The 12,654-nt window shown below is 50.5% G+C and overlaps 5 protein-coding genes across 5 annotated transcripts; 2 read left to right on the top strand and 3 right to left on the bottom strand.

The window, feature by feature from the left end:
- Positions 1–269: 269 nt before the first annotated feature.
- Positions 270–2,915, top strand: ASPZODRAFT_1652967 (hypothetical protein). The gene is made up of 4 exons (XM_022726707.1): positions 270–380; positions 448–595; positions 664–2,327; positions 2,373–2,915. Exons 1-4 carry the CDS (start codon positions 368–370, stop codon positions 2,699–2,701), a joined length of 2,154 nt encoding a protein of 717 aa, XP_022583172.1. The 5' UTR covers positions 270–367; the 3' UTR covers positions 2,702–2,915.
- Positions 2,916–3,925: 1,010 nt separating this feature from the next.
- On the top strand, positions 3,926–4,829 carry ASPZODRAFT_150851 (hypothetical protein; the record flags this gene model as incomplete). The annotated part of the gene is made up of 3 exons (XM_022725680.1): positions 3,926–3,983; positions 4,052–4,379; positions 4,451–4,829. The coding sequence occupies 3 exons, from the start codon at positions 3,926–3,928 to the stop codon at positions 4,827–4,829; spliced, it is 765 nt and encodes a 254-aa protein (XP_022583173.1).
- Positions 4,830–5,206: 377 nt separating this feature from the next.
- ASPZODRAFT_24273 (hypothetical protein) lies at positions 5,207–5,863 on the bottom strand (the record flags this gene model as incomplete). The annotated part of the gene is made up of 3 exons (XM_022727960.1): positions 5,207–5,345; positions 5,399–5,725; positions 5,802–5,863. 3 exons carry the CDS (start codon positions 5,861–5,863, stop codon positions 5,315–5,317), a joined length of 420 nt encoding a protein of 139 aa, XP_022583174.1. The 3' UTR covers positions 5,207–5,314.
- A 1,931-nt stretch (positions 5,864–7,794) lies between these two features.
- On the bottom strand, positions 7,795–9,869 carry ASPZODRAFT_158330 (hypothetical protein; the record flags this gene model as incomplete). The annotated part of the gene is made up of 2 exons (XM_022726352.1): positions 7,795–9,464; positions 9,551–9,869. The coding sequence occupies 2 exons, from the start codon at positions 9,867–9,869 to the stop codon at positions 7,795–7,797; spliced, it is 1,989 nt and encodes a 662-aa protein (XP_022583175.1).
- Positions 9,870–10,427: 558 nt separating this feature from the next.
- Positions 10,428–12,410, bottom strand: ASPZODRAFT_62962 (hypothetical protein; the record flags this gene model as incomplete). The annotated part of the gene is made up of 5 exons (XM_022729117.1): positions 10,428–11,550; positions 11,609–11,877; positions 11,944–12,125; positions 12,182–12,229; positions 12,302–12,410. The coding sequence occupies 5 exons, from the start codon at positions 12,408–12,410 to the stop codon at positions 10,428–10,430; spliced, it is 1,731 nt and encodes a 576-aa protein (XP_022583176.1).
- Between the last annotated feature and the right edge of the window lie 244 nt (positions 12,411–12,654).

Here is a 12,654-nt window from a genome sequence, read left to right on the forward strand (position 1 = left end):
CGGCAGAAACAAATAGCGGTGAGAACGGGAGCAGCTACCGCCTCCAAGGGCCCAATCACGAATCACGTGCCACGCGCCCCCCATCCGATCAATGCTTCGCGTCCTGCGCGTCAGTCGCTGCCGAGCGAAGGCACATTCCCAGTGGCCCAGCGCTACCAATGCAGGCTGTAGTGCAGACGGTTGCTCCCCCACGCGGTCCCCTTGTTGCCTCTTAAGCCTCCCCCGCCCGTGGACATCCCTTGTGGCCTGCTCCATGGCATCGATGACCTGACGCGCTGCTGGGTATAGAGTCGAGACTATCTCATGCGCGCTCCTGCCGTGCTGGTAAACAAGACCAGGAGCTCCTCGTTCCTGGAGGGTGCTCACGATGGGGATCAAAGGTGGGAACAACCCCTGAAAGAAGACTGGAGTGTGTCTCGTGGTCGATTGGGGGCTGACAACAAACAGGGCTCCATGGCCTTCTGAAATCGATCCAGAAACCAGTACATCTAAGGGACTTCAGCGGTCAAACGCTGGGGGTCGATGCGTATGGATGGCTACATCGTGGGACCATTGCGTGCTCGATCGATCTGGTCCTCGATAGGCCGACAACAAAGTACGCGTGGCTATCTTCCTTGTTGAATGTTCGTGGAGAAAAAGAAATATCACTGACATGCGTGCTAGGCACATCGATTTCGTGCTCAATCGCGTTCGGATGCTGCTGTATTTTGGTGTCAGGCCCTACCTAATCTTCGACGGCGATGATCTGCCAAGTAAGGCTGGAACCGAAGCTCAGCGGCAGCAGAGACGACAGGAGAGTAAAGCATTGGGTCTGGATTTGAAACGAAAGGGCAAGATCGCGGAGGCGTACCAGGAGCTGCAAAAGGCCGTCGATGTCACCCCGTATATGGCTCGCCAGTTGATCGAGGAACTAAAGAAGATGGACGTCCAGTACGTTGTGGCACCGTACGAAGCGGACGCACAAATGGTATACCTGGAACGCGAGGGGATCATCAACGGCATAATCTCTGAAGACTCGGATTTGCTTGTCTTCGGCGCCAAAAGACTCTTGTCGAAACTCGACCAACACGGCGACTGCATTGAGATTAACCGAGCCAACTTCTCAGCCTGTCGCGAAGTCAGTCTGGCCGGGTGGACCGACGACGACTTCCGGCGCATGTGCATTCTGAGTGGGTGTGATTACCTGCCCAACATCCCAAAAATGGGTCTGAAGACTGCATACCGTAGCATTCGCAAATACAAGGACGTGGAGAAGGCCTTGCGCATGCTGAAGTTTGAAGGACACTTCCGTGTCCCGGCGGATTATCTGCAGAATTTCGCGCAGGCGGAGCGCACCTTTCTCTATCAGCGAGTGTTCTGTCCCAAAGCGGGGAAGCTGGTGACATTGACACCACTGGACACCAGCATTGAGCTTGAAGAGCTTACGTTCATTGGAGACGACGTCGAACCAGAAATTGCCGTCCAGGTCGCCCGAGGAGATCTTGACCCCATGTCAAAGGAGCCGATCGTGTTGAAACCAATCAACCCGCAGAAAGTCCCAAGTGGAATTGTTAGGAGGCAAACACTGGGCTCGTCCGCCGACCTGAAGCCCAGCAAGCCTATTAGTTCTTTTTTCACCCCGAAACGTACACCTCTGGCGGAACTTGACCCGAACAGCCTATCGCCATCCCCGAGTCAACAACGACTTCTGCAGCGCCATGCCAGCTCCTCCTGGGAGGCCAGCCCTGCTCCCGTCCGTCCCAGCCTTCTGCGGTCTGCAACTTCCTTCACCCCGCGCTCTAGTCCGCTGGTGAGAAGCGCTGAGCGTGACTCGTTCCTGGCACAAGCTTCTCGGGTATCAACTGTTCAACCCGTGAAGCGGCAAAGACTCTGCTTCGAGACCGAAGAGGAAGCTGTCCCTTCTCGTCCAGTCAACAAGAGTCCGTTCTTTGCGGCCACCACTGAAGAGGCCAGCCCCAGTGGACAGAAGATGCTCCGCGGCAAGAAATCTCGAAAGTCTTGTCTTGATGTGTTCTCTGACGATCAAGCTGCGGAAGACATTATGTCTCAGCTTACGGACCCTGTCAAGCCTGATAATAAGGCGATGAAAATTTCAGAAAGGAGCAACGTTTCCAGACCTGATTCACAGAAACAAGAGGAGCAAGAACTGGCATCAGCAATGGAATCCGATCCGCATGGATCAGACAAAGGGGCCTCGGTGCCACCAGTAGCCTCTTGCAAGACTGTCAGTATTGACTCAGATCCCAAACTATTTCACCAGGTACTGGGTTATCACGTCAAGAAGCAAAACACCGCTTTGCTCGCCAAATACGCGTTTCAGTCACCTGGCAGCTCGACGGTCTCCGAGATGAATTGTGGGGAGACGAAGCAAGCTGCCAACACTGCCCCGTCAACGATCACCTGGGGAGCTCAAGAAGGCTCGCCGAAGCGCCAGCGGTTGACGCCTCTGCAGCGACTCGGACAGACTGCATTATCCCGGTCGCGATCTCTCAACCTTCCGCGAACGAAAGCTGTCGTTCGCACCGCGAGCGATCCCAGCCAGATGGCACCCATGAGACTCGTATCTACGCCCTTGAACCGGGGTAGCGAGGATATGATCATTCCTGATAGCGAGGAAGAGGCCGAGGAGGATTGTTCGCCGACCACCAACGCCCGCCGGGGGACATTGGATCTCAAACGGTTCTCTTTTGTTCCGCAATAGGCTACCTGCATCATTCTACCTACCATCATCATCATTCGCATGCATTGGACCACCATGGCGTTGGGGTTCGTTCCTATTGGATTACTTGTAATCTGGTTTACTCTTCACACTTGGACTCCTAGGTTTAGTGTTTCATTAGCTACTCCGTACTGCTATCATTAGAGTCTTCATGTCAATCCTTACCTGGTGGTTAATTACCCTGTACCACATAGACTACTCCGTACTTGGTAATTCCCTACCCAACCCGCCTCATCTTATGTAAGGCACGTGCGGCTGGACCAGTGAGGTGCAATCGCGGAGATTTAGCGCTGCGCCTTTCCCCCTTTGGACTAGCCAGGGTCAGCTTACCTGCACCATACCCCATCAGGCCTAGTGTCTATCCATGGTTTCCATGGGGAGGGGCGTGTAAACAAAGGGTCGTTGGCCCAGCCTCTTCGTCTCTGACGACCAGCCACCGTGAATATCATCGTCGACGCACTCGACGGGCACCCAAGAGAGCAAGAGAGAAAGAGACGAGAGAGACTTTGTGTGGGCAAGCGAGCGGTGACGTGGAATTGCTTTCCCATTCTCCCTTTCCCTCTGATTCTGACTACCCACTTTCGCTCCAACACTACTACTACTACTACCACTACTACCACTACTACAAGCAGTCCATTCCTTGACAAACACACAGACTCTAACCACTCCGTGGCTTTACATTTAGGTGCGACGAATCCGGTTATACGCTCGACATAGATAGAGAAGAAGAAGTCGCTGCTATTTCAATCAATCGTTGTCGTCTATCCGGCCTTTTGTCGCATTCCACTCGCATTCCACCCACATTCCTCCACTACTCATTGCCACGCTGCATGGTTCAAGGGAATCCAGGCAACGTTAGTCACTACCTGCTGTCAGTGAAGAATTTCGGGATCGGACCGCCGCAGTGAACGGGCGATTCCCTTGGGAAAGCCTCGAGTGTTATTTGTGTCATCAAGGGCGGCTGCAGTGGTGCTGAGCCGCTGAACCCGGTACTCGACGCTCCTTCTCGGAGGCTCCGAGAAGCGAGTTAGACTAGAAAAACCCAAGACTTGACTTGGGGAGGAGAAGAGAGGGCATTATCGTTTTCAAGATGCCCATTTCATTCTCGTCAGGATGGGCCCGTATGTTTCAATCCGCTCCCCACTCCCCAGGAATGTTTAGATCTGAGATTTGCTGACCGAGTTCCATCGTTAAGGGTTCATTCCGATGATCGGGTACCACCATGTGCTCATGCTTATCATTGCTCTTGCAATCATTCTATTATGTGAGTGGAAACTGAACAATGCTAGGCAGAGAGTGGCGTCACTGACTTGTGGTGAAAAAAAAAAACAGCTCTCCTACTGGCCGGCTGCTCGTCGTCCTCTCCACGAATCCCAGATATCTTCCTCATCTCCCTCTACTACAAAACATATGATCCGATATTCAGCTCGGCGCAGGTGGACCCTGGCGTGGTCACTGCGACAGCCAACATCGTGAGTGGAGCAGACCTGGAGGTCCGCGTGGGCTACTTTGGCATCTGCATCCAGCCCGACTCCGGGTCGTTCATCTGTAACGCCAATGCCACCGCCTTGGCCGAGATTGTCTCTGTGGATCAAGACCCTCTCAACCTGATCTGGGTTGCTTCCACGTTCAAGGACGCCGTCGTGTTTCCTTATCTTTTGTAAGTTATTTCCTCTGCCTTTTTTTTTTCTTTTCTCTTTCTCAAAGTCAATGCTAATGACAACCCATCAGGATTATTGCCGTCATTCTCGCCTTCTTCTGTTTCGTGCTGCTGGCGACTTTCCCCGGGTGGCACGAGGAGTACAATGCTGCTGGCGAAGAAACAGAAGTGAGGCCTTTTCCCTCACGACCGGTATCCCAGACAGCACTGGCGCTCATCTTCGTTGCCTCTGTGTTTGTACTGGTGTCGGTTCTATGGCAGCATACCGCGTCCGTAGCTGCCAGCACGATAGCACAAGATTTGGGGAACGGGAGCGTCAAGAGCGGCGTCGGCACGTCGGCAATGGTGCTCGGTTGGTTCGGGTTTGCCTGTCTAGTCGTTGTGACCATCGGTCTGCTCGTCATGATTCTGAGCATCAAGCTCATCCGGCAATTGACCGATGATGAGTAATAATAGCGGACTTGCCCGCAGAACAAACAAAAGAAATAACAAACATAAAAAATACCCCGACATACGAATCACTGCCAGCTATGATATAATGGACACGAGGTACCTGGGATTTACGACAGGAATGGATAGGAAACGGATAAGGATATTATGGTTATGGTCTTGGTTGAGCAAATATGCTCGACCTCTTTTTTTTTTTTTTTTACTATTATCACTTTGATATGCTATGGCAACCCTGTATATTCTGCCAATTGACGTTTGCAATGATTTCACGCGTGTATAAAATGATTCCACTTTTCCTATCTGACTATTGAATGGTTGACTCGTCCGGGATGGCGTTCGTCTAGTTAGATGGTCATCTGGTTATTTTATGAGACCACAAGGATTTGAATTTGATATAAACTCAACAATATTAACAGAATAACAATCTAAGTCTAGTCTAAGTCTAAAATGTACAGTCCTCAATAGCCAACTGGATAGAGCATCCATCACGAACAACCCCCGGATCCACAGAATTTCCTACAGAATTCAGTATAAAAGATAGCATCTTGTAAGAGAAGAGGGATAGATACCAGTCAAGGGCAAAAGTCCCCCAGGCCGCCGACCCCGTCAGGGCATCCCACGATCCAACCGAGAAGTCGACATCGTTCTCTCCACAGGCCGCACACGTATCCGCGACGACGACGGTGACCGTCGTCCCTGTGAGAATATTCGTGGCGCTGATCTTTTGGCTGCAGAGGGTATTCGAGTTCGTGTTCGAGCTCGAGCTCGAGGCCTGGCCCTTTTTCATCCAGTACGTGCTTATCGCCACGATCAGGTCCGAGTCCGAGTGCACGGTGCCGCAGGACCCGGCGACGCTGTCTTGTGTATACACTGTTCCGGTGCCGGCGTGGGTGGTTCTGGTGAGTTGAGTTAGCTGGGTACCTAAATTAATATGGTGTGCTATTTTTTTTTTTTTTTCTATTCTTCTCTTACAGAAGACTGATTGGTAATGGCATGGAGTATGCCAGATGGGCGAGGAGGAGGAGAGACAGCATGTTGATATGAAGATAGTAGACTGTAAAGACTGTTTTTGACTTGTTGTTAGAATATATAGAGAGAGAGGATTGGATTGAATAAATATCCAGGTGAATTGGAAATACCTCTCTAATAGTCTGAGAGTACAGACGGATGCTTTGTACTTCTACAGTCTACTCCTTAACTGCAAACCACTCACTGGCCCTGCTAACTGATCTTCAATGACGTGTTGAGCTGAGAATCTCCAGCTGAATGGAATGGAATTTGCAAGGGTTAAACTATTGTTTCATGCCGAATAATTGCCCCTTTTTGCGAGCACGTTGTGGTCTTGACCGCTGCATCTGCGATGGAGCAATTGGCTAGCAGAGTAGAAAGAATCTGTCATACTATACGGAGTACCCCGTATAGTTAAGTGTCGGTTTGATATGGAATACTCCGTACTTTATCATGAATCAATAGACGAGTAGACTATTTTTTTTTTCTTTCTGGAGTCATTGAATTCGAATCGCTCTATACAGCTCTGTTTGGAATGTCTGGATCCAGTCGGTGATCAATCGGATGTCCAGGAACGGCAGTTTAGGAAGATTCTAACCTCTAGTCTATACAGGAATCAACCGCTGGGTGGGATTCTAAATGTGTTGCTGTGGTTGCACAATTGCAAGCACTGGGTGGAATAGATAGGTGAATACAGGACTCGGTCGATATCTGAATGAACAGAAGAGATAATACGAATTGGCAAAAGGAAAGGAAAGTCTATCTAGATAAGAACCTTAGTAGATCCCCCTTTTAGAGGGATATTTCTTATAGGTTTAATACACGTAGTGCCTCACTATCTACTCTGTATCACAGTACATTCATTCTGGACTAGATCGCCACTTTATGGCACCGCCCTTCCTTGTTTAACCATGTTCTCGTGGTCAAGACTGCTGAGGCGTGAGGGGAGATACCACTGGGGAGAGGTCCCCAGTCATGTTGGTCGAGTTCATTTTCAGATAACGTATATATTGCAACTGCGGCGGGTGAAGAGACAATCTAAGATGGCTGTCATTGTCTCTTTGAGTATGGCATGGATATCTCCCCTGTCTTCCAAGTCCTAAATACCATCTGTGCTGTTGCTGGGCAGAAGTAGGCCACTGTAATTCGATGAATCCACCAAGCGTCTCACTTCGTTCTTCGCAGGATACAAATTCGACACTTGTTCCTGCTTGCGCCTCTAGCTGGTATCACCGGTGGGGGAGGAAGACGAGGCTGCAACATCAGGCACTGGGGGCGATGTCCCCTGGTTCTTCTCCTTCGTCTTTTTCTTTGGCGAAAACGGCCATCTCTCAGACCCATTGGCATGTAGACATACAGATAAGCCTTGAAAATTGTCTCAAACAGTCGTCTTCAATGTAAGATCTCCGAAGGAGGGAAATATCAGTAGAAGTTGGTGGTCAACATGATCTCTAAGCGTCCAGCCTTGACTTTCGACATACAAATCATGTCGGCTCCTGGAAAGCTATTCAAGAGTTTCTCTCTGGCGGTTGATTGAGACGGATGAAATGACTGAAAAACGCCATTCTAGCCGTATAAATCTGGATCTGGTTAACAGTCCTCTGAGAAGAAAAAGAGGCGGCCTGGATAGTGGAAGGAATATTCTGAGTTGAACATGAGTTGAAAGAAGAAATGAGGAGGAACAGAGATGAACAGACAGAAGATAGAACGGGGGCCTTCTTAAATACTAAGATGTAGCACCCACTAGCCATCATTAGCCTCACCTGTCACTGGATAGACAACTCTTTTCATTCACTTCTTAACCTCTAGTGAAGTCTTAACTATGGCCACAACGGTAACTGCTCACTGCTGCTTATTCAATATTGGGGTATACTTCATAGTCACGTATGAAGTCACCAATCAATTAACTAGTACTAGTACAGTAGCCTGGATGGCCATACATATTCACTGCCTCTACCTAGTCCTTCGGCTGATGCGCGGCTGGAATCAAAGGCACCGACAAGGCAACCGAGGACTGAAACGGGGAGAATGAGTGCAGGGGAGGAAGCACATCAAGTCGTTCACTGCTATGACCCGAGGAGACGCTTCCATTAGCCTCTTCATGAGTCCGAGTATTATCCCCATTGTGAACCAGCAGATCTTCATTTTCTTCGTGGTCGCCTCTCGCAACCGCACCCAAGGCCGCCAATTCTGTCGATATATTTTTCCTTTCCCCCGGGAAAAAGGAGGCGCGGTCATCTGCGATAGGCTGGTATCTGGTGTCCGGGTTATTCGATGTCATGGCGTCAAATGTCTGGGTTAAGATGAGAATCGACAGGACGAGGCAGAAAATCGCGTTGTAGGCGAAAAAGGCCACCCCCATGATTGCAGTCATCAGCCCAGGCTGTTTGAACACACCCGCAAATATAAGCATAAAAACCGCATTTATGAAATTGATCATCGCAATCGAGATGCAGTACGCGTTGGTGCCCTTATCCATATAGGGTCTGATGATCGATATCCCCAGCAGCATTATGGCCTCGACGACCAACAGCATGCTGATCTGAACAATTGGCGCAGACTGAACCAGACCAATAATCATGCCCTTGATAAGATAATAGAGCAGCAACGGTACCAGGAAGTAATAGGCCGATGCTCGGAAATGCACGTAGAGAAACCCCCATCTGTTCAGAAATGCCGGGTCGGAGTAGAGGATACAAGTCGGGCTGTCGTGTATCGAAATCGATTTCCGTGCTTGGAGAATGATCTTCCAGGCAGCCCAGGCGAGCAGGAACGTCATGGAGAGCCACATGGTCGATGCAAGCGCCACCTCAGAAGCCGAGTCCCTGCGTGTCCACTCCCATGGACAGAAAACGCACATCTGAGGGTATCCCATCAATACCAAGCGAAAGAGGATCCCTCGGTTTAGAGACTTCCAGTCAGCTGTTGAACAGAAACAGGGGTATCTGCTCTTCGCCAGCAGCTTTGAGGCGAGCCTGAGCAAGACAACACTGAGTATGATCAAGGCTACGAGGGAAAAGTAGACAATATACCCGGTGAGGAAGATGTTTGTGGACTCAATCGAGGCGCGAAAACCGACCCTCTCTATCCCTCGGACGACAACTTGACTGGTATTAGGGATGTCCACCATTGCTCTTTTCCAGACAGTTTCTGTAACAGGTTCCAAGGAGCGTTTTTGGGCAATCACGGAGACCGTAGACAGGCGCGACAGAACATCTGACGGAGTACCCCCAGTTGCTCGCTGATACCAACTGCATATCTTCCCCAGGAACCGACGGTGAATAATTCCCATGCTCCATTGGAAATTCTGTGTCCACGACTGGGCAATCGGGGGCATGTGCACGGAGGACATCCCGAGCATTGCCTGGCTTTGCATAAATGCTAGAAAGGAGAGCGAGCTCCACGCCATATGGGCTGCTGCATTTGTATAACCCAGCAAAGAGGTGGCAGCTGAGGTCAGGAACCCCAGCCCCGTGATGATAGCCAGTGTCCATGCCACGCCCACTTGGTAGACCGTCTTCCCCGTTGAGAGGTATGCTTCGGCGCAGCCAACGCTCTGGTGTGTCTGTGTGGAATTCACGTGAAATCGCACGAGAGCGTCCAGGTCTGGAATCGAATACGCGATTTCTGCAGACCAAAAACCGTCAGCCAGCCATATAATCAAATCACAAGGCAAGACAAGACAAGAAGTGCGGAGCAGTCAAAATACTCACCAGGAATGCGTTTGGTGACGTCTTCAGAGACCTGGATGTTCGCACCTAGGAGGTGTATGGCGCCAGCGTTCATCGGACAGAGCCCAGCCATACGCAACTTGCATGGATCCAGACTCTCCTTCATTGCCGAATACCCGTATACCATCAGTTCCACGTCAAGTGTGATGTTGCCTGATATTGAGGAGTAGCCATCGAATCCGAAGGTGAGGGTGTGGTTCGAGGGCGTAAACAGGACGTTGAACATGGTCACCGACAGGTTGGAGTTCTCTTGACATTGAATGAGAGAAGTGGATTCGATGAGCTGGATGGACATGGCCATCTGGAAGAAGCCTAAGAGAGCAATCCATGGCTGGAAAAGAAACCTAGACATTTCCGCGGTTTCTTGGGCAATGAGTGCTGTCTAGAGGATGAAAGAGTCAGGTAGTATTAGAAAGAGACAACAGGTGAATATTTAAAAGTCATTCTCATCTGGTAGGCATCGGAAAGTATCTGTCGCACAGTTGATGGTTCCAAGTGTTTCACAGACATAAGATATTTTAGGAAGGAGAGAAGAAGCTCTGGCTGGCAGTCCATAATAGAATATTAGCAGTAGTAAAAGCAGATTAGAGGATTATAATCTATCACCCCCAGTCCCATAGAAGATATTTTAGATGAAGAATATCATGAGTAATTATGAATACAAGGATATGCTGAGTAGAAGCTTATATTCGTGAATCCCACCTGCACGCTGTAATAGCCAAGCCATGACATGTACTATCAACTCGACGCGAGCTAGTGTATGATGATGATGTTGCCCATGGTGAGCCAGAGTCTTGTTCCCTCTTATCCTGTATCATACAAAAGAAACAACCTAAATCTTGCAGTTGAGAAAAAAAATTCAGTAGTTCATCACTGGCGCACCGCCGTTAGGTCCACCACGTTTGTCATCATTTCCAGGCTCGAAGCCACCATAGTCGTCAAGGGATCGATACCCGCCAGGAGGGCCGGATTGGTCTCCTCCTGCTGCTCCTCCTCGATTACCACGGCCTCTGCCACGTCCGCGGCCGCCTCTGCCGCGGCTGTTGCCACGACCCCGACCCCGACTGGAGCCGCCACGTCGAGGCAGCGGTCCGTCGTCGTGGTAATCATGGCGTGAGTAGTGATTATTGGATCTTGGATTGTAATAAGAAGGGCCTTCAGGGGGGTGGAAAGAAGAAGCATTTGGCGCAGACGGAGCTCTGGACTGCGGATACAGGATGTCTTCATCGCGTTCCTGCTGGTGACGCCGTTTATGGCTCTTATTCATGAATTGACTCTCCCATTCTCCTTCATGAGGGTTGTCCTGCTCGACACGGAGAACCATCTTCTCGCCGATGACCGTTTCGACGGTAAGGTCGCGATCAGCCGGGATGGGATGCCAGTTATGTATTTTCCCTGCATCAATGGGGCGGGCACCCTTGCGGATCGCGAGTACAATCACGGGGATGGGATTTTCTGTGTACACCTGCTGGCCGTGAGGGATCGGAGACACCCGGGCAGCCCATACTCTGTTTTCAAAGTTACCGGTGCCAGTGATCTGCCAGGTCAGTTTTTTGCCTAGTCCGCCAACCCTGTCAAGGATGGTCTTTTGCGCCGGACGCGGGGTAATGAGGATACTGTTAGCCATGTACTTGATGTCATTGGATTCAGCAAGGCCCGGGGGCAGAATGGGAGTTAGCACTTGGTTGATCAACCGAGTGGCATCAACGCTGGAAATGAGATATCCAGTGTAAAATATAGTGCGCTTGATTCGAAGCCGACCAAAAGGCGACTTCGATCTGTTCAGGGACTGGTTCTGAAGGATCAAGTTATGAGAGTTGATCATACGCTGCACTTCGGCAGTCTCTGTTACGGGAGAGAGGTAGGCGCAGCCTTCTGCAACCTGGATCACTTCAGCATGGATCGGCATTCTCAAAAGAGAGCCCTGTGAGGATTGAAATTTCCTGTTAAGTTGTTCGAAGAACTCGCGAAACCCTTTCGTGCTACAAAACAGTGAGAACCGCCGCAGGCTACCGTAAAAAAGGAAGAAGAAAAACTTACTGCTTCGGACGATCTTCATAGACACGAATTTCGTCGGCCTGCTGGTAGGTGAGAATCAAGTCTTCAAGAAAAGACTGCTTGAAGTTCATCGTCGACGCGAACTGTTCACTGTTGGGTCCAACCTCGGGCTTCAGGCAGATGAGATCGAAATCCAGCTTCTTGCTTGCCACAATCCGCTTGATCAGCTCTGCGAACCCATTTTCGCTTCTTCCAGTAAGCAGGACGGTAAGAGCGTCTTTCTGTTCCATGCTCAAGCTCACGAGTCGCGCCTTGTATTCCGCAGTCAGCCTGGGTGCGAGCCAAAGAGGGAGAGGGCGATTATGTGCAGGTCACACAATATGTTCATTCCACCACCCTTCCCATGCGCGTGGCTCTTCAATATCCACCCCTTCTCCCGTCGCCGCCAGTAGATTCGGATCATGCCACCACCCTCCGTTGGCGAAGCTCTCGTACGCTTGCAGGAAACCGATCGTACTCCCATTCCATAGCTGCGGATTCGGCAGAGGGCTCATAAACACTGGAGGAGATTAGTTTGATGGCTGCTCGAAGCTTCACGTCCGTTGAGATTCTTACGCGTGTTGTCGAAGTCGTAAACGTGGACGGCCTTGACCTGTGACACGGCTATAGACCGCAAACCGATTCGTCAGTCTGACACAGAATCCATTGAAATCACCTCAGTCCTAAGGTATTTACCTGGAATCTCCTTATTTAGAATTGACCACCGCCGGAGATTAGTGATGGTGCGCAGAGGCTCACGCTGCTGGTTTGCGTGCAGGGAGCCGTTTGCCTGGCCAGGCGCCATGGCAAGCCGTGAAAAATAATTCTGCGACACCACAGCGTGTGCAGACTTCATCACTCTCCTACCAACTGCCAGCCATGTAGAAGCCACAGTTATAAAGTATCAAGAATTAACGATCTTCCCTGGAGCTCCTGTGGGGGGGGGAAGAAGCAGTCCAGTGTGGAAACCGGGACCGGCGCCAACTCCGCAGGCGAAAAAAGTCCCGAAGGCTGAAGCTGCTTCGGGCAACGTGATTTGTGCTTTCTTT

Source organism: Penicilliopsis zonata, assembly GCF_001890105.1.
Source record: "Penicilliopsis zonata CBS 506.65 unplaced genomic scaffold ASPZOscaffold_4, whole genome shotgun sequence".
NCBI classification, from domain to species: domain Eukaryota; kingdom Fungi; phylum Ascomycota; class Eurotiomycetes; order Eurotiales; family Aspergillaceae; genus Penicilliopsis; species Penicilliopsis zonata.